Source organism: Patella vulgata, chromosome 3 (assembly GCF_932274485.2).
Source record: "Patella vulgata chromosome 3, xgPatVulg1.2, whole genome shotgun sequence".
NCBI lineage: Eukaryota > Metazoa > Mollusca > Gastropoda > Patellidae > Patella > Patella vulgata.
In genome coordinates this window covers 87,334,529-87,353,853 of record NC_065881.2, presented here as the reverse complement: position 1 = coordinate 87,353,853, position 19,325 = coordinate 87,334,529, and the positions used below count along the sequence as shown (strand labels likewise).

Sequence of the window (19,325 nt, the reverse complement as noted above, 5' to 3'; positions counted from 1 at the left end):
AAACATCAACTCTGATTTGTGGGATATGAAAACGTCCGAATTAAGAAAATTGTGAAATGTAAAAACTGAAGATGTTGAGGAGTAAATCCAATAAATATTGAAGAAAACCTTTTGAACACAAGGTCATTGAATGTTTTGTCTTTTATCCCACTTGAAAACTGAAACAGAAGATGTTCATCGAGTAAATCCAATAAATATTGAAGTTTTATAACTCTTTGAACATGGTCACCGAATGTTCTACAAGGCGCTAAACATTGCAGGTCATTGCATTTCATCTCACTTACAAACTGAAACTGAAGATGTTAGGTCCTAGAATGTTTAGCGAGTCCCTAGACTGGGTTCGGGTTCCTGAGACAAAGATCATTCAAGGTGAACGGTGCAGAAAAGACTGCTTCCATGCAATATCGGCCTTGGTCATGACATTTCCTTGTTATTTCATCCACCATAAAACATATTCAAATCCACTAAATATCGCAGCCAACCAGTGGCATCGAGAGTTCATTAGGGTCTTGTTAAGTTAATGTTTAATTAATAATTTAAATAACATTTCAGGCCTAAAGAAAGACCTGCAATAGGTAGATTTAGCTCTTGCATAATGTATGTATAGGAGATTCTGATTACATGTAAGTCAACAAACTCTCTTCTCACCCTCTGAGGAGTTTCATTTTCCAACAGTGTTACATAAATTAGTCCTAATTATTCAACTATGACAAGTTTCTTTGACTGTCAGGGGATAATTTCCAGCCGTTAAATTAATTTTAATGACCAAAGCCGTTTCCCTCGACAGTCCAAGTAACGTAGGTGACAAGTAGAAGTGTTTCACAGACCTACATATAATACAATAAGTGCCATCTAGTTGTGACTGAATGACGACATCAACCGAGACGGAATGATGACATCAACCAAGAGTTTTTGTCCTGTTTTTTTTTTTTTAAACATAAAATATAAGCTGTTAATAAAGGCTACCGCTCGACGTCCTAAGTGTGTTCAGGATTAGACCATTTGTATTATTTTTAGAAGGATTATTTCATTACTGGGATTCTAGGGAATAATTTACTGTAGCCTTCAGAGTTAAATCCTTCAATACTTGAACTGCCAAAACCTTCTAAACCTCCTCACGATTTTATTGTGAGGAGTTAAATTGATATTCAGACGACCAAGATATCCCATGCAGTCTTTAAGAAAAACATGCTCTAGCACAGGTAGAGAGATTGGTGTTTTAAACTGGTTTATTTATCCACCCTGGTTTAATAGGCTACTTGAATTTATTTTAAACATTTGAGGTAGATGCATATTTCCAGTTGATTATTTGGGTGGGTAGTCGAGGGAGGGAGGGAGGGAGGGAGGGTGGGGAGCGGGGGATAGGGGAGAGGGACATGGTTGTATGTAGAGTGTGTAAGAGAGGTTTAACATCCTACTGTTCTGCTCCGACTGGGTTAATGAAGACGGGCATACACCATACAGTGTGCTATGAGAGAAATTTTGCCTGGGCAGCGGCACTATAGTCTATTCTTATATCGAATTCCAACTGCCAAGGGATCTTTTACGTGTACGTTAATGTATACATGGGTAATATGTTTTTCGTAACATCCAAATGACTAGACAGCTGTCCTTGTCGGTCCTTCAGTCCTGCACTATTGACAAGGGGGAACCATGCTGGAAACTTCAGATGAACTTTCTCGGCCAATGCAGGGATCGAACACCTGGCCTCCAGGCCAGTGAGCTAGCGTCTCACCCACTTAGCCTCTAGATAGCTGTCCTTCTCAGTCCCTCCATCCTGTACCACTGACAAGGGGGAACCACGCTGGAAAATCCAGATGTACTTTCTCGGCCAGTGCAGGGATCGAACACCCGGCCTCCAGACTAGTGAGCTAGTGTCTTAACCATCTAGCCACCATCGCTCCTAGTCTCTAAAGGTCTTGATATGATCCTGAGTATAATTTCACGTGTGGGATTGACAAAACAGTCAGCGTTAACGATCAGATCCATCAGAGTATCTTTCTATTAATAACACTGATTTATTTATAGGAGACTTGATGATTAACCATTTCCAACTTATAAATAAATACAATACGATAAATATCAACAACTAGAAGAGAGAGAAATTTCGTTTAACGTCCACTCGGCACAAACTAGGTCATTTCGGGACTAACTTATGGTTTAATTTTATTTCAATAATTCGCTTGCGCATAGGGGTCTTTAGCAGTGGGAGGAAACCGGAGGACCCGGAGAAAACCCACGAGGTTGGACAGGCGACCCTACTCCTTGTCACGTACAACCAGGGATTCGAAACCACGCCAGTTGACTCAATGACAGGCTTTATGATACAGCGCGCGCGTGCTAACCATTCAGCCATCCAACCCCCCATCAACAACTAGAAACTGACAGATGTTCATATATTAGTTACTTAGAAGACACAGCCATAATTATAGATTCTGTTACTATAAAACAATGCAGCATTTAGAACTATTCATTGGCAAAATCATGATATGAATCATGTAGCTGGAAACGAAACCTTGCTGAAAAGAAAAACACTTACATGAATGTTCAATCTGGTTAAAACACAGATCCTATTTCATTTCGTTTTTTATAGTTCAAAATTTTGTTTGACTTGTCTTTACTACACTAGGATCTGAATGAGTTGTTATACTTCCGGTGTTCTGGTTGGAGTGATAGATTAGCCACTGAAACGATCTATTATGGCAAGTTCTTGACGTGCGATGCACGGAACTGTGGGTATACCACTAGAAACGTCAAAGCTGATAGATTAATCAAAGCAGCTCGTATGACCCCTGAAGTGACCTTCCAGTACAACCGGTCAGATCTTCATGTAGTGTTGGCCATTGAAAGTATGAAAAATGAAACAAAATATAGATCTGTACTTTAATTAGATTGATGAACGTTGTGTCCAAAAATGAACGGGGTGGGGGTGGGTGCGGGGGGAGAAAGTGGGGAATACAAATTGAAACTCAACTTACCTGCCATATCAACGCTTAAATTCTTCCCCATTTCTACGCTTGACAGTAGATTATAAAAACAATATCTCTCAGCAGTTTAAAAGTTTAACAAAATGAAAAATTCACATATACTCCTCGGCAATTAATTATTTTCAGTGATGCAACAAATATTGTGCAATAGATGTCACAAATTTCTTCACTTTTGTTTTTGGGTTGTGATAATATTGTTACAACATCAGATATTCCTCAGCAGTTAAAATATCAGGTATTTCTTAGCAGTTAAAATTCAGGTAATCCTTGGCAGTTAAAAAATTAGGAATTCCTTGGCATAGTTAAAATATTAGGTATCCCTTGGCAGTTAAAAGTTCCAAGGGGTTGAGATATTAGGTATTCAATATTAGGTATTCCTCAGCAGTTAAAAAGTTTTGTGGGGCTGTGATATTAAATTGAAAATATCACGCATTCCTCAGCAGTTAAAAGTTTCTTGGATCCAACACAATTTCAATAGAAATATTATCACAGATTTCTAAGTAAACATTTTTATCGAAACAAAATGAATCCTTTGTTCAGATATACCTCCAAATATTTATAATGCAGGTCGAGATGTATTTAAGAATATAAGTTCAATACATGTTATAACACAGTGATAATACCACAATTAACACAGCGCGTATAAATCGGTCAATTCTTTAATTGGGAGATCAATTAAACCTTTTCTTCCCGTCACCGTGCTGATTGATACCAAGATCCGGTGATAAGTTATCGTGACACATCTTAATTTAAATATTCGCAAATCTCTAGAAATTATCATCCACACCCCCGTCAACCATCAACGTATAATTTCCAATTCAGATGAAAACCAAATGTTTTACTTTAACACTGTTGACATGGCGTCAAACTTCTTCTTACCTTAGATTTAAAGTTTAAATTTCAGATACTATTAAATTGTTTTGGTTTTTTGATACACGTTGCAATAAGTTTGAAAATATTTATCATTCGATTAAGAAATTATCTGACAGTTCCAAATTATCTGAATGAAAGATTTCTGCGACTTTCAATTGATGAATATTCATAATTACAAATTTACATAATTGATGTTCACTAGGGTATTTTGAATATCTATAAAGGCACTGAACGTACAACGAATAACCAGCAGAGAAAACCTTCGTCAGCAAATAAAACTTCACTTTTTACAATCACATTGAGGTGAATTGACATAAACAATATCTAATTCAGATTGTAGTTCTATGTGTGGCAATATCGGCGATTAGAGAGGTTGAAGCAGGGGGATTGTCTTCATACAAATACAGTAGTCGAAAATTGTACGCGTTCAAATATGTTTCTTAATAATTTTTGTTAAGGGAATTCCCCTTTGGGTTTACTCAAAAACTACACCTGTTATACAAATGGTCATAAGCAGATATAAAAGCATATCAGGGATACAGGTCGTCTATTACAATGCTGTACTGTTTGACAGGAAGATAAAATTCACTACAGTTTATATAGACTAAAGTTGAATGTCACAATAGCAAGAAATCACGTTCTGACGATTCCACAAATAGTGTAGGAGCACGAATATACAGAGCTTTGTTTGAATCTGTGGAATGATTGAATCACACAGGGAAGTGATATACACAACTATAAATCATATAAATCAAATACTCCAACTTATATCTGTCTTAATCTATTCCATCTATAATCTGTCACTATTTCTACTCCTTTGTTCATTATTCCTTTTAAAATGTTTCAAGAAATCTGTTCTAACATCAAGACATTTTCAACTCACCGAGCAACTTATTTAATCAACAAGGGTTTCAGTGGAATCGTCAATGAGTCTTGTCATAATTGGCGGTAATTGAGTTAGTGTTTGCTGTTTTTACACGTCTCACTATGATTCATACGAGCTTATACGATCTGTTTTAATAAATGTCCATCTACAAAAAAATAAATAGAACTATGAGTAACTTAGGTGCCATGTGTGTTAAATTGATTTATTTAATGTCTGTTTCCACCTGGATATACTAGTGGATGGACTCACTACCAGATACCAACTTGATGGTCAAGACCTTTTCCCCAAAAAGTCCAAAATGATAAACTAGTAGATTTTATCACAGAAAGGCTACCAAATAAAATAAATGGTGTTCTAGCTTATTAATCAAACTTTTTCAGAAAAATTCCAAAATAATAAACCCATGGACTCTATACCAAAAATTCGTCTTCAAAATAATTCTAAAATAATAAACCTGTGGACTCTATACCAAAAATTTCAGATAGGCTGCCAAAATACAACGAATGGGTGTTCTAACTACTAAAATTCCAAAATGATAAACTTAGCTTTCTGAATTTCTAAGAGCATATGAAAGACAGACAGAGACAGAAATGGGGTTTAACGTCCACTCGACACAAACTAGGTCATTTCGGGACTAACACATGGTTTAATTTTATTTCAATAATTCGCTTGTGCGTAGGGGTCTTTAGCAGTGGGAGGAAACCGGAGGACCCGGAGAAAACCCACAAGGTTGGATAGGCGACCCTACTCCTTGCCACTTACAACCGGGGAATCGAAACCCCACCAGTTGCCTCAATGACAGATCGTATGATACAGCGCGCACGTGCTAACCATTCGGCCATCCAACCCCTCGCATATGAAAGAACCTTTGAGCTGTTTTCTAGAAGCAAGAGTATACAAGTCACGTTTACTGTACTTGGCCGAGATAAGCGTTCCATTCTCGGAACTGTTCCAGGCTGTGATAAATTTCAAGACAATGACCCGGTTACATTTCTCTACAAAAAACGTTCTCTCAGACCCATTTCAGATACGTTAAATGTGGAACTCTTCTTCACAGAAAAGTAACTATGGCGAGTGATCTCGTTACGATTGGCCCATTCTTTATTATTTACTTTTAGTTCTTGAGAGTACAAAAGAATTCAAGAAGGAAAGGTGATTTTTTTAAGTGACTTGATACCTATTTTGAATGAGTTAGCAGTCTCAAGTTACCCAATGATATCAGGCTCAATATAGTTTCTCGGGCAGCTATTTTAACAGAACTGTCAAAGCTTGCTGGAAAAATGGTCAAGGTTCATTGGATGCATGCGCAATAATCCGTTCTAAGACCTGTTCTCAGATCGGACAGCATTTAGATTACAAATATTTAACAGTGCTGCACGAAGAACCGTTCTGAGACCACCTTATTTCAATGTTCCAAATTGGAACGGTTTCCAGTACGGAATGCTTATCTTTGACCCATTTATACTATCAAAAAATTAACCATTCCATTATCAGAAACGTTGCTGGCATGCTTAATACTGCCATGTAAACGGGGCTAAAGACTCAATACCATACACGACATCAACTTGATGGTAGACGTACATACCTAAATATTTAATAACTACGGTAATAAACCTAGCAGACCAAATAGACTACCAACACCAGATAGACTACCAAATAAAAACACCAACTTCATGGTATATACATAACTAGCTGAAGTTTTAACAACCAGAGGGGGTGGATGGCCGATTGGTTAGCATGTGGGTTTTCTCCGGGTCCGCCGGTTTCCTCCCACTGCTAAAGACCCCTAAGCGCAAGCGAATTATTGAAATAAATTTGAAGCATGTGTTAGTCCCGAAATGACCAAGTTTGTGTCGAGTGGATGTTAAACTCTCTCTCTCTCTCTCTCTCAATCAATTCAATCAGACTTTTCCCACAAAAAATCCAAAATGATAAATGTAACAGACCGAATCTCTCAGAGCACATGGAAGAACGTTTTTTCCAACTCATCAGTAAATTATAACAAATACAAACACATTTATTCTAAATTATTCCATTTCAAGACCATGTTGTAAAACACACTTCAATCCTTGTAACCCATCGCTGACATACATGGCCTGAATTATTCAGGGTACTGATAAATGAATATTTTCTGAAGTCTCGTCAACTGCGTTTTGTGTAAAATCCTAGTACTGCAAAAATTTGAACTAAAAGTTTTTGAAAAGAATAATCAATTGCGTTCTGTTATTAATTTAGTTTTTTCATAAAGAAATAAAAGAGGTCGGTTTAATTCATGATTATAAAAGGAAGTTTCTGGTTGCCAAGGTATCACATCAGGTTAAATTGACTTCGGCCAAGAAGATGCTTCATCTACAGGGTTGACCAGGAAATGTGAGCAGTCATTTTATTAGTAAAAAAAACACGATTCAGCCGTGTACACATTGGCAGTTGGTATTCGTTGGCAGAGTAGGCAGGGAGGTGGGTGGAGGGGGGGGCGAATGGTTTAACAAGGAGAAGGGTGGCCTGTAAACTGACCAACAAGCAAGTTCTTCAGGTGATCAGTAATCACTCCCAGTCTGTCACGTCCGATGAATATGATTGACTCGAGGTTTAATGTCCTACTGTTCTTCACCAACTGCGCTAATGAAGACAAGCATATGCCATGCTGTGTGCTATGTGGTGAATGTTGCCTTGATAGTGACGTTTTCACCTACTCTTTACTGAATTCCAACTGTTATTTATTACATACTCGTCGGGCATTTTTTGTCCCATACAAATACTCAATATTTAATAAAACAAAATCAAGATATCAACAATAGATAATCTGGATTTAAACTCAATTGAATAAGGCAGGTGGTAAGTGACCAACGTGTGTGCGTTGGATCATAAGGTCCGTCATCGAGTAGAGTGCCGTGGCTACGATTTCCCAGCATGTAAATGACAAGGAGTAGGGTCGTCTGTCCAACCTCGTGGGTTCTCACCAGGTTTTTCAGTTTGCTCCCACTTCTAAAGACCCCCTCCACGCAAGCGAATTATTGAAATAAAAATGAACCATGTTAGTCCCCAAATTATCTAGTGTGTGCCGAGTAGATGTTAAACTCCATTTCTCTTCTGTGACAGAGTAGACAGAAATGGTGGTCCCTGGTCCAATTTCTCCTACTTCATACACACAAAACTTACAGTATATTTGTCGTAAAATGACTAAAGTATTAGGTTAACCAGAATTTAAACTTTTATCCAATTTCTCTCAATTCCTTTTTATTAACACTTCAACAATATCAATATTTGATAAATCTTCATAAAGTCTTTCATCGGCAGAAAATATTTATAACCAGTCAAATTTTTGACGAAATATGAGAAAAGGCGATTTCCCTAAAGTGTCGGCCTAATTCATCTCTTCACTTTGCTTTTAAAATTTGTCATAAAATTTGATAACAAAACGAAGATATTAATATAGTTCACCAATCTCGCTTAACAATTGTGATGAAAAAAAAGAAAATGAATACGTCATCTTTTCTCCAGGGTTTTTAGGAAAAAATAAAAAAACAATCTTCAAGAATTTCCCATAAAAATCAATATTATGTACAAAAGATTGCGAACAATGAAAACCGGGAGATGAAAAAAATACAATCGTTTGTTCAGTTTGAAGGAAACAATTACTTCTGCTCATGCATCTATTTGCTGAAGAGAAAATCAAAACGTTTGCTTTAATATTTCATCAGGAAGTGTATAACATTTGATCAATATAAAACTTTCAAGTCTTTAATATCTAGTTCTACATGTATATAGGTGAATCTGAGACTAACATGTGGTTCTTTAAAATCTAGTTCTATATTTTACCTCAGGTGAATCTGAGACTAACATGTTATTTTAACCTCAGGTGAAATTGAGACTAACATCTGCTTCCATATTTTACCTCAGGTGAATCTGAGACTAACATGTGGTTCTTTTACCTCAGGTGAATCTGAGACTAACAAATGGTTATTTTAACCTCAGGTGAATCTGAGACTAACATGTGGTTATTTTAACCTCAGGTGAATCTGAGACTAACACATCCGGTGAACATGAGACTAACATCTACTTCCATATTTTACCTCAGGTGAATTTGAGACTAAAATGGGGTTTAATGTGCTACTTTACTGCCGCTGCCCGGGCAAAATTTCCCCCATAGCACACTGTATGACGTATGTCCGTCTTCATTAGCCCAGTTGGAGCACAATAGTAGGACGTTAAATCACACTTCATTTTATTTCCTACTTTCAACCAGTCTGATGATGACAAACATTTTGCCTTGCATTGGGCTATGATGGAAATTTTCCCCCTCTATCCTTCATCAAACTGTCAAGCCAACACTTTCTTATCCCATCTGAACAACTAGACACAATTCCCCCAGCCACACAGAAACTGGTGAGTATAACTGGTGATATACCAGTTAATTAAGACAGCTCATTCCTCACGAGGGTCTGTAGGTATCCCCTGCTATCACATTGGTGCAAACACAAGCGATTTTTTCTAGCTATATAGCGGCAATTAAAAATCAATTGCAAATCAACAGTTTAAAATCGGATAAAATATCCCGGTCCTCTTTACCTCAGCAGACGAAGAAAAGTGGCGCTAAACCCCATTTCTTTTTCCTTCAAACCTAAGAAAATCTCCTTTGTGCTAGGCTTGTATTCATGAAATTAAAAATTCTCTTTGTAGCAGAAGCAATGAAGGATAGTTTCACTATATATTGCTAATAATGCTTAATCTATTTGACCATCACAAGTCAAATGTCCATTCACTGACCATTTACGCAAAATGACCTGGGTAACATTCACTAATAAATTAGAACCATCACGGAATAATTGCAATCATCAATTAAGGAATTCCCTTGACGAAACTGCCCACACGTTGGTTAATCGTGGTGATCAGTCCAAGTCCGTGTGTATATACCACTAGTCAATATCAATTAAAGACAGGGAAGAATTAACTGAACCTCGACCGACCAGTCCCCTTCCTTTGTTCTAATTCTCGCTAGTAATTAGTCCTGTAATTCGTTTATTTATTTATGTACATGCCAAGTCCAGTAAATTGCTAATTTATTTATTTACCTGCGAAGTAAAATAAATGAATTTCTATGGCACGTATTAAACTCACACAGGAAATTTATGACATGCATCGATTGACTGAGGAGGACTGAGTATAGTAGGTTCGCGGGCCCCATTAAAGAAGGAGGCCTCTAGGTTCGCAGGCCCCTTTAAAGAAGGAGTACCTCTAGGTTCGCAGGTCCCTTTAAAGAAGGAGGCCTCTAGGTTCGCTGGCCCCTTTAAAGAAGAAGGCTTCTAGATTCGCAGGTCCCTTAAAAGAAGGAGTACCTCTAGGTTCGCAGGTCCCTTTAGGTTTGCGTTGCCTCTAAAAGGGGTTAGATCTAAATATTAAGGACACCTACAGATTTCATCAAGGTCACAAGATGTAATTAAATCAGGGCTAGTGCTAACCCTAACCCAAGACCTACCCCACAATCCTCGGCACCAATCACATGCCCTAACTTTGTTTGAAGAAATGAACTGGGCTTATGATGACGGCCTACTCTTATATCAAATTCCAACTGTCAAGGGATCTTTTATGTGCACGCCAATGTGTACACGGGACCTCAGTCCTGCATCACTGACAAGGGGGAACCACGCCGGAAAATCTGGACGCACTTTCTCGGCCAATGCAGGGATCGAACACCCCACCCCCAGGCTAGCATCCCAGCCCTGTTTAAAGAAATCTGCACGTGGTCTTAATAGTTAGAACTGACCCATGTAAGAGAGATTGATCTGGGGTATTAAGAACTGATTTATTGACAATCTATATGGATTCGGGGGGGGGGGGGGTGGATGGCCGAATGGTTAGCACTTGCACGGTGTATCATAAGGCCTTGTACGTGACAAGGAGTAGGGTCACCTGTCGAACCTCTTGGGTTTTCTCCAGGTCCTTCGGTTTCCTTCCACTGCTAAAGACCCCTACGTGCAAGCAAATTATTAAAATAAAATTGAACCATATGTTAGTCCTGAAATGACCAGGTTTGTGTTGAGTTCACTTTAAACCCCATCTCTGTCTGTCTCTCTCTCTCTCTCTCTTTCTCTCTCTCTCTCAACAGAACTGAATCATTTTTGGATAGATATTCCCTTTAGCAATGGAACATTCACAATCCATCACTCAACCCTCAGAGACTTTCTGTCTTAATGGAGCAATTAAAACTGGTAGTAATTATATGGCAGCTTATCATTAGATACATATCATTTTACACAATTAATGCATTTAAACCATTTCAAGCCAGTTTATATCAGAGCCTGCAGACTGCTGAAATAATGATTTTAACCAAAGAAATGACTTCTAAAACCACAGTTACAATAATACCATTTCTCAAGCTAACAGATACAATGATACCGTTTCTCAAACTAACATTTACAATGATACGATTTCTCAAGCCAACAATTACAATAATACCATTTCTCAAAGTAACAGTTACAATAATACCATTTCTCAAAGTAACAGTTACAATGATACCATTTCTCAAGCTAACAGTTACAATGATATCATTTCCCAAACTAACAGTTACAATGATACCATTTCTAAAACCACAGTTACAATGGTACCACTGCTAAAAAGTAACACAATTACTTATCAGTCTTCCATTAAAAAAAGAAGCAAACTTCTAAAACCAAAAAGTAGAAAAGTTTAAAGGGTCCTTCTTATGATTTAAGCAACACAACATAATGGGGAAGTACACACTTTACACTAACAGAACACCCTAAAATACTTAAAACAATTTACACCAATAGAACACCCTAACAAACATTTACACCAATAGAACACCCTAAAATTGTAAAACATTTGTTAAACCCAACAAAATGTTTACAAAATATAATTGTGTATTTCTGCAAGAACATTAAAATCTGCTCTGTACATCAAATCATTCTAACTAACTGTAAAATATCTAATTAAAGTTCTCCCTGTATTCATAATAAATAGAAAACTTTAAAAAAAAAAATACACAAAATAACAAAAATCCATTTTCTTATACATCTGTTAAATCTACATATAAATATAATTCCAATAGAAATCTTAAAAAAAAATCCAACTACAATAACCAAAATCCACTTTCTGGTATATCGGACACATCTACATATAAACAGAAATCCATTAGAAAACTTAAAAAAAACATCCACACAAAATAACAAAAATCATTTTCTGATACAGCAGAAAAATGTACATATACACAGAAATCCATTAGAAAACTTGAAAAAAAACATCTACATATAAACAGAATTCCAATATAAAACTTTAAAAAACATCCAACTACTAAAAAAACCAAAATCCATTTTCTGGTGTATCTTCAAATACACACATACACAACTATTCACATCTCACACATTATATAGAACACAATATTACACCAGATAATTAAATCCTGTTTTAAACCACGTGGAAATAATGATCACAAAATATAATATTACCACAAATTTAATTCCAATATAAATGAATTCCATGAATCCTGGTATTCACAAATAAATATCCCCGATGTTTTGTTTGATAATCTTGGCTGTTGTCATGAATGAACGACGTGTCTTACGGACGTTTTCCTCGTTGTCGATGACGAAAACATGAGACAACAATTGACTGTATTAATCTTACAACAAGAATAAACAAGTTTTATAACTTCAAACATGGAAGAGTTGATCGTATACTAGCTACGAGCGACTTGTCTATCGTGTTGTTAAACAGTCAAGAATCAATATACATATACACTAGTAGTACTGAACGGCATCTCTATCAGTACAACACACACGACTATATAGTCACTACACTATTATTACACTCCTATCTCAGGCTTTTTTTAAACAATAAATTTTATTGACTTATTTTTTTCACATATGTTTCAAGATTGGGAGTATAAATAACGGGGATAAAAAATTATAAAGAAATTCTCACAAAATCAATCGATGGCTGTAGGCCGCAGATGTTTAGATTGTAAAATCATATTGTAATATACAGGTGCAAGAGGGAGGGAGAGAGAGGGAGAGAGAGAGAGATGGGGTTTAACGTCCACTCGACACAAACTAGGTCATTTCAAGACTAACATATGGTTTGATTTCATTTCAATAATTCAATTGCACGTAGGGGTCTTTAGCAGTGGGAGGAAACTGGAGAAAACCCACAAGGTTGGACAGGCGACCCTACTCCTTGTCACGTACAACCGGGGAATCGAATCCACGCCAGTCGACTCAATGACACTGCTAAAGACCCCTACACGCAAGTGAATTATTGAAATAAAATCGAACCATATGTTAGTCCCCAAATGACCTAGTTTGTGTGGACAAGGATCAAGTTTCTATTTCTCCTAGTTCTTGTCTGCGACCTAGTCGTTTGGATGGGACTTAAAACCGAAGTCTTGTGTACATATTGGCGTGCACATAAAAGATCCCTTGGCAGTTGGAATTCGATATAAGAGTAGGCTATAGTGCCCCTGCCTGGGCAAAATTTCCCTCATAGCCATTTCATTTCACTTCATTTCTGGTCTTCGATGCAACTACTGTGTAAGTTGTTGATAGATAACCCACCAACTGCTATTCTGAAGACCAATCTACTTTCTTATATTCTTCCGACAGCCGTTTTATTCTTTCTTTTGGTCTGTAATATGTTAACATCATTAATTGTTAATCATCATAAATTACATCTGCTATATATACAGGTAGTCAGAGTATATAAAATACATCTGCTATACAGGTACGCAGAGAATCAAAATAGAATACACAATATCTGTATTTTATGAGCCAATAATTAGTATATATCCACATTATTATTATTATTATTATTACAGCATATTTATAGTGCGCCCTTTCATATAACATGTTCAGGGGCACTTTACAGAGTGACAATGTAAATCACACATAAACAACAAGATTATGGACATGTTAACGATTGTATACAGAGTCAGTTAAAAGCCTGATTAAATAAATGTGTTTTAAGTTGTTTTTTAAAAGAATATAGAGATGTACAACATCTTAAACTAAATGGTAGATTATTCCATAAAACAGGTGCTTGATAACTAAAAGAGCGCTGACCATAAGAGACTAGTTGAACAGTTTGGGGCTTTAAAATTGGTTTATCTGATGTACGTAATGTTCGGCCAGGTGTTTGAAAGTTCTAAAAGATCTGAGAGGTAAACAGGAGCTAAATTATTTAAACATTTAAAAGTAAGTAATAAAATCTTAAAATCAAAATCGATATTTAACAGGTAACCATTAGTGTATATCCACATGTGCCAGGTGAGAAAGACAAATATTGGTATTGATGTTAGGAGGAGAGACAGAGTTTAAGAAATGGAATTTAATATCCTATTGTTCTGTTCTATAACCAGACAAATAAAGATGGGTGTGTGCCATGCATAAACGTCATCGAATTTCAATGGCCAAGAGCGATTTTACGAGCAAAATAATGTTTGTTTAAAGATACATTATGGGAGATAAGATAAAGAGATGGCAGTTCTCGCTATAATAGTTAAAAACTAGATAGTGTAAAGGTAATTTGCTGGAAATTTCAGTCAAATTGATCCACTATGAGCCGAGAAAGAAGCGGGTGAAATTTTTGCATAGTCTCGGTCATCATTACTAATATCATTAATATAAACAGCATAGTCTCAATTATCCACTTTTTCTGATTTAATCATCAACGGCCGTTAGCAGCATATAGGAATCTAATCCAGCCAACATCGAAGGCTAGCCTTGACATCGAGAGTTTATTATGGTCTGGATAAGTTAATTAATGTCTAATTGATAATTTAGATAACATTTCAGGCCTAAAGAAAGACTTGTAATAAGCCGATTTTGCTCTTGCATAATGCATGTTTAAGTAAAGTGACATAACAGGAAGATAAACAACTATATTTAAGAGGAGTCACGGTGGTTCAGTGAGTAAGACGCTGGCACGCTAGTCTGGAGGTCGCAGGTTCGCTCCTGCTTGTTAGCCTTGAGAAAGTTCATCAGGATTTTCCAGCGTGGTATAGTCGTCTAGTTGATTGGATGGGACAAAAAAAAAATACCTGAAGTCCCATATACAACCCATTGGCATGTACGTAAAGATCCCCTGGCAGTTGTAATTTTATATAATAGTAAGCCGTAGCCCCATGGTCCAGTTAAAATTTCCCTCATATACCCGCTTTCATTAGCCCAGCTGTTTCTGAACAGTAGGAAGTCAGACTCATTTCATATATTCAACAATATTGCAAGTACTGTTAGTACACATATTCAACAATTAGTATAATTCATGACATCAATTTATTCTAACTTTCATAGACTTATTATCACTTTAACAACTGTATATTGATAGTTTAAGGACTGTATATTAATAGTTTAAGGACTGTATATTAATAGTTTAAGGACTGTATATTGATAGTTTGAGGCCTGTATATTGATAGTTTTAGGACTGTATATTGATAGTTTAAGGACTGTATATTGATAGTTTAAGGACTGTATATCGATAGTTTAAGGACTGTATATCGATAGTTTGAGGCCTGTATATTGATAGTTTAAGGCCTGTATATTGATAGTTTTAGGACTGTATATTGATAGTTTAAGGCCTGTATATTGATAGTTTGGGGACTATATATTGATAGTTTAAGGACTATATATTAATAGTTTAAGGACTGTATATCGATAGTTTTAGGACTGTATATTGATAGTTTAAGGACTGTATATTGATAGTTTAAGGCCTGTATATTAATAGTTTAAGGACTGTATATCGATAGTTTTAGGACTGTATATTGATAGTTTAAGGACTGTATATTGATAGTTTAAGGACTGTATATCGATAGTTTAAGGACTGTATATTGATAGTTTAAGGACTATTGATAGTTTGAGGTTATATAGCTATGGAGTTCAACTATCAAAGGTTCTTTTACCACCCAAAATCTGTCTTCATTAGTCTACTTGGGAGCAGAACAGTAGAACGTTAAAACCTGTTTCATTTCATTTAACCACCCAAAATAAAAGGGTTTCTACTCCTTTCATTCTATATCCCTGGTTTAATACAAAAATCTACAAATATCACATTGTCTCTGACAAGCTCATCAATTATTAAAACTCTGTATTTTCTTGTTCTTCTTTATCTCCCTGTACGATGTCAATCAACCAAGGCTCGTGGTAACAACAATAACTTTATTGGATCATTGCTGACAGTTAAAATTAGCACTATGACATACTTTTAACCATATTGGAAATAAAACAACTTACTTTTTCTCTACTAAACTGTGTGCTACAAGGGGACCAACGGAGTGCCATGAGGGGACCAAAAGTGTGGTATGAGGAAATGAGGGATCACCTGGTGTGCTATGAGGGACCAAAAGTGTGCTATGAGGGGACCATCTTGTGTGCTATGAATTGACCAACTCGTGTGCCATGAGGGGACCAACAGTGTGTTAGTAGGGAACCAACAGTGTGCTATGAGGGACCAACAGTGTGCTATGAGGGATCAACTGGTGTGCTATGAGGGACCAAGCCAACAGTTAACTATTAGGGACCAACAGTGTGCTACAAGGGGACTAACAGTGTGCTATGCGGGGACCAACAGTGTGCTATGAGGGGACCAACAGTGTGCTATGAGGGACCAACTGGTGTGCTGTAAGGGGACCAACAGTGTGCTGTGAAGGATCACCTGGCGTGCTTGTATGAGGGATCAACAGGTCTGCTATGAGAGACCAACTGGCGCGCCATGAGGGACCAACTAATGAGCTATTAAGGAAGTTTGGTTAAAAATAAAGGGCACACAGCTCAGGGTTAGGGTTAGACCTGGTTGTTGAGATAGCACCTTGCTCACTGAGTCACAGTGGCGCCCAAAGCATGTTAGCCTCCTGGTAAACGATATTCAGACTAAAAGTTCATTAACAACCTCAAGCTGCATATACCTCACTCACCATGGTTACTGGACTACACAATTAAATATATATGGCTTTTATTTTCTTTACACAGAAAGTCGATATCTAACTTTCTTCAAGCAAATCCAACTGCAGAAAAACAATTTAACCAACATTTCATCATACAACTTTATTCTCACAGATTACCCACTAGCAGATCATCCAATCACCCAGATTGCCCACTAGTAGATCATCCAGTCTCCCAGATTACCCACTAGTAGATCATCCAGTCACCCAGATTACCCACTAGTAGATCATCCAGTCTCACAGATTACCCGCTAGCAGGTTATCCAGTCTCACAGATTACCCTCTAGCAGGTCATCCAGTATTACAGATTACCTGCTATGTTATATGAACCAATTATATATGGCTGACCCTAGGAAATACTTGTCAGTGATACCAAATAGGTGGAAGCCAACATTTTAGCCCCACAAAAACAATTATTCTTTTTTGTGTCAAACATTAGCACCAGCATTGGCCGAGTAGTTCTTCAGGATTTTCCGACATGGTTTCCCCTTGTCAGTGGTGCAAAAAGGAGGGCCTGACAAGGAAATATATCTAGTCGTTTGGATTGAACGAAACACAGAGGTCCCATGCATACATTGGTGTGCATGTAAAAGATCCCTTGAGCCGCTGTCTGGGCAAAATTTCTCTCTCATAGCACACTGTACAGCATATACCCGTCTTCATTAGCCCAGTTGGAGCAGAACAGTGCGACGTTAAACCCCCATTTCATTTTCACATTAGCCCAGTTGGAGTCGAACAGTAGGTAGTTAAACCCCATTTCATTTTCACATTTGCACCAGAGAGAGAGAGAGAAATGGGGTTTAATATCCACTCGACTCAGACTAGGTCATTTCGGGACTAACATATGGTTTAATTTTATTTTAATAATTCGCTTGCGCGTAGGGGTCTTTAGCAGTGGGAGGAAACCTGAGGACCCGGAGAAAACCCCCACGAGGTTGGACAGGCGACCCTACTCCTTGTCAAGTACAACCGGGGATTCGAAACCACGCCAGTCGACTCAATGACAGACTTTATGATACAGCGCGCGCCTTGCTAACCATTCAGCCATCCATAAACACCCCGCACCATAAACCACTTTATTTGACCTCTTATAATCATGTGCATGTTATAAAGGATTTGGGGCGATGTGATCTGGTAACAATTACAATGTAAATATAATACAGCATGGACCAAGTGCACATTAAAACAGATCAATACATATCGCCCTCAAGACATATTTTTAAGATTGATTTTTGCAGGGAGAATGCTGAAAGTTGTTATGTAAAACAACCACTATGACCTGCATCGGAGCTTGATTCCTAGTCATCGGATCTTTTCAAGTATTAATAATTTTCTTGTATGTTGACATTACTAAGTAAATAGAAATGGCATTAGATGTCTCATATCTAGAATGTTGCTCATGGTTGCCACATAAAATAAACAATTTCACTTTCATATATTTCATATAGAGGGGGATTGGATGACTGAATGGTAAGCGTGTGCACGTTGTATCATATGGTCTGTCATTGAGTCATCTGACATGGTTTATTCCATATAGGGGGTGGGGGGATGGCTGAATAGTTAGCGCCTGTCATTGAGTCAGCTGGTGTGGTTGAATCCCTGGTTGTACGTACCAAGGAGAAGGGTCGTCTGTTCAACCTCGTGGGTTTTCTCCGGTCCTCCTGTTTCCTACCACTGCTAAAAACTCAATGACAGACTTTATGAGACAGCGCACACACTCTAACCATTCGGCCATCCAACCCCACTGGGGAAGATTATCAAGTGGGTGCAACATGTCACTGGTTCAGAAACTGGAAAATATTAAAAATATAACTTCTGAAAAATCCTGTCTTCATTAGCCCAGTTCGGAGCAGAACAGTAGGACGTTAAACCCCATTTCATTCCATTTCTCTAGAAATATTATCATGTAAACCCAAGAGGCGTCAGACTGGTAAACTGTGGTGTAAAGTTACTAATGCTATAACCATTCAATACCCAATCCTTTGATGTTTCAAATATAACAGATTCTCAATATCATCAACAACTAACATATGCTGAGCAGCATGATTCATGACATCTATACTTCACTGATTAGCTTCAACAAATAACATATATTTAAAGGGACTATCCCGATTTGAACAGAGTCTCAAAAATAAAAGTCTGAGTACATATGGAATTTAAGCGCCAAAATACAGAGGAATGGTGTATTTTACTTGTCTCAAAATTTCAGCGCAAAATATTGAGTCGTTTGGACGTGAACGTCAAAGGGACATGTAACCCTTTTAAGATTTCGGGTCAATTATTTTGTTCGGTGACCTGATAATCGATTCCCGTTCATTTAGAGGTCTATACAATGAATGACCCATGTGTTGTACTTGATAACAAAAGGTAAATTTCACCTACATATTAGTTTTATAAAAAAAGTCTAGTTTTATACAGATACTGCATAATACAGATTGGGACACCGATCTCCATTTCAATATGAAGACTGATGGGTTTAAGCTGTTTGAAAACATATTACATATATTGAGTTAGTTGCTCGGCCCTAAGGTTGAGGATTTTAAGGGATTTTAACACACAATTGAGCAGTTTTATTCTCCAAAGTATTATCGGGATTGGCCCTTTAAGAGAATTAATTCATGTCTTCTTAACT

General features: G+C 37.2%; 1 protein-coding gene across 3 annotated transcripts in view; it reads right to left on the bottom strand.

Moving 5' to 3' along the window:
- The window catches only part of LOC126814286 (Kv channel-interacting protein 4), a 351,980-nt gene that overhangs the window by 267,130 nt on the left and 65,525 nt on the right, over nt 1-19,325 (bottom strand). Inside the window, exon 1 of one of the 3 annotated variants that reach the window (XM_050539371.2) lies at nt 2,979-3,358. The exons of the other annotated variants lie outside the window; for them this stretch is intronic. Within the exon in view, the coding sequence (XP_050395328.1) occupies nt 2,979-3,009 (31 nt within the window). The 5' untranslated portion in view covers nt 3,010-3,358. Of the gene's footprint in view, nt 1-2,978; nt 3,359-19,325 lie in introns of those variants that run through there. 3 annotated transcript variants of the gene reach the window in all.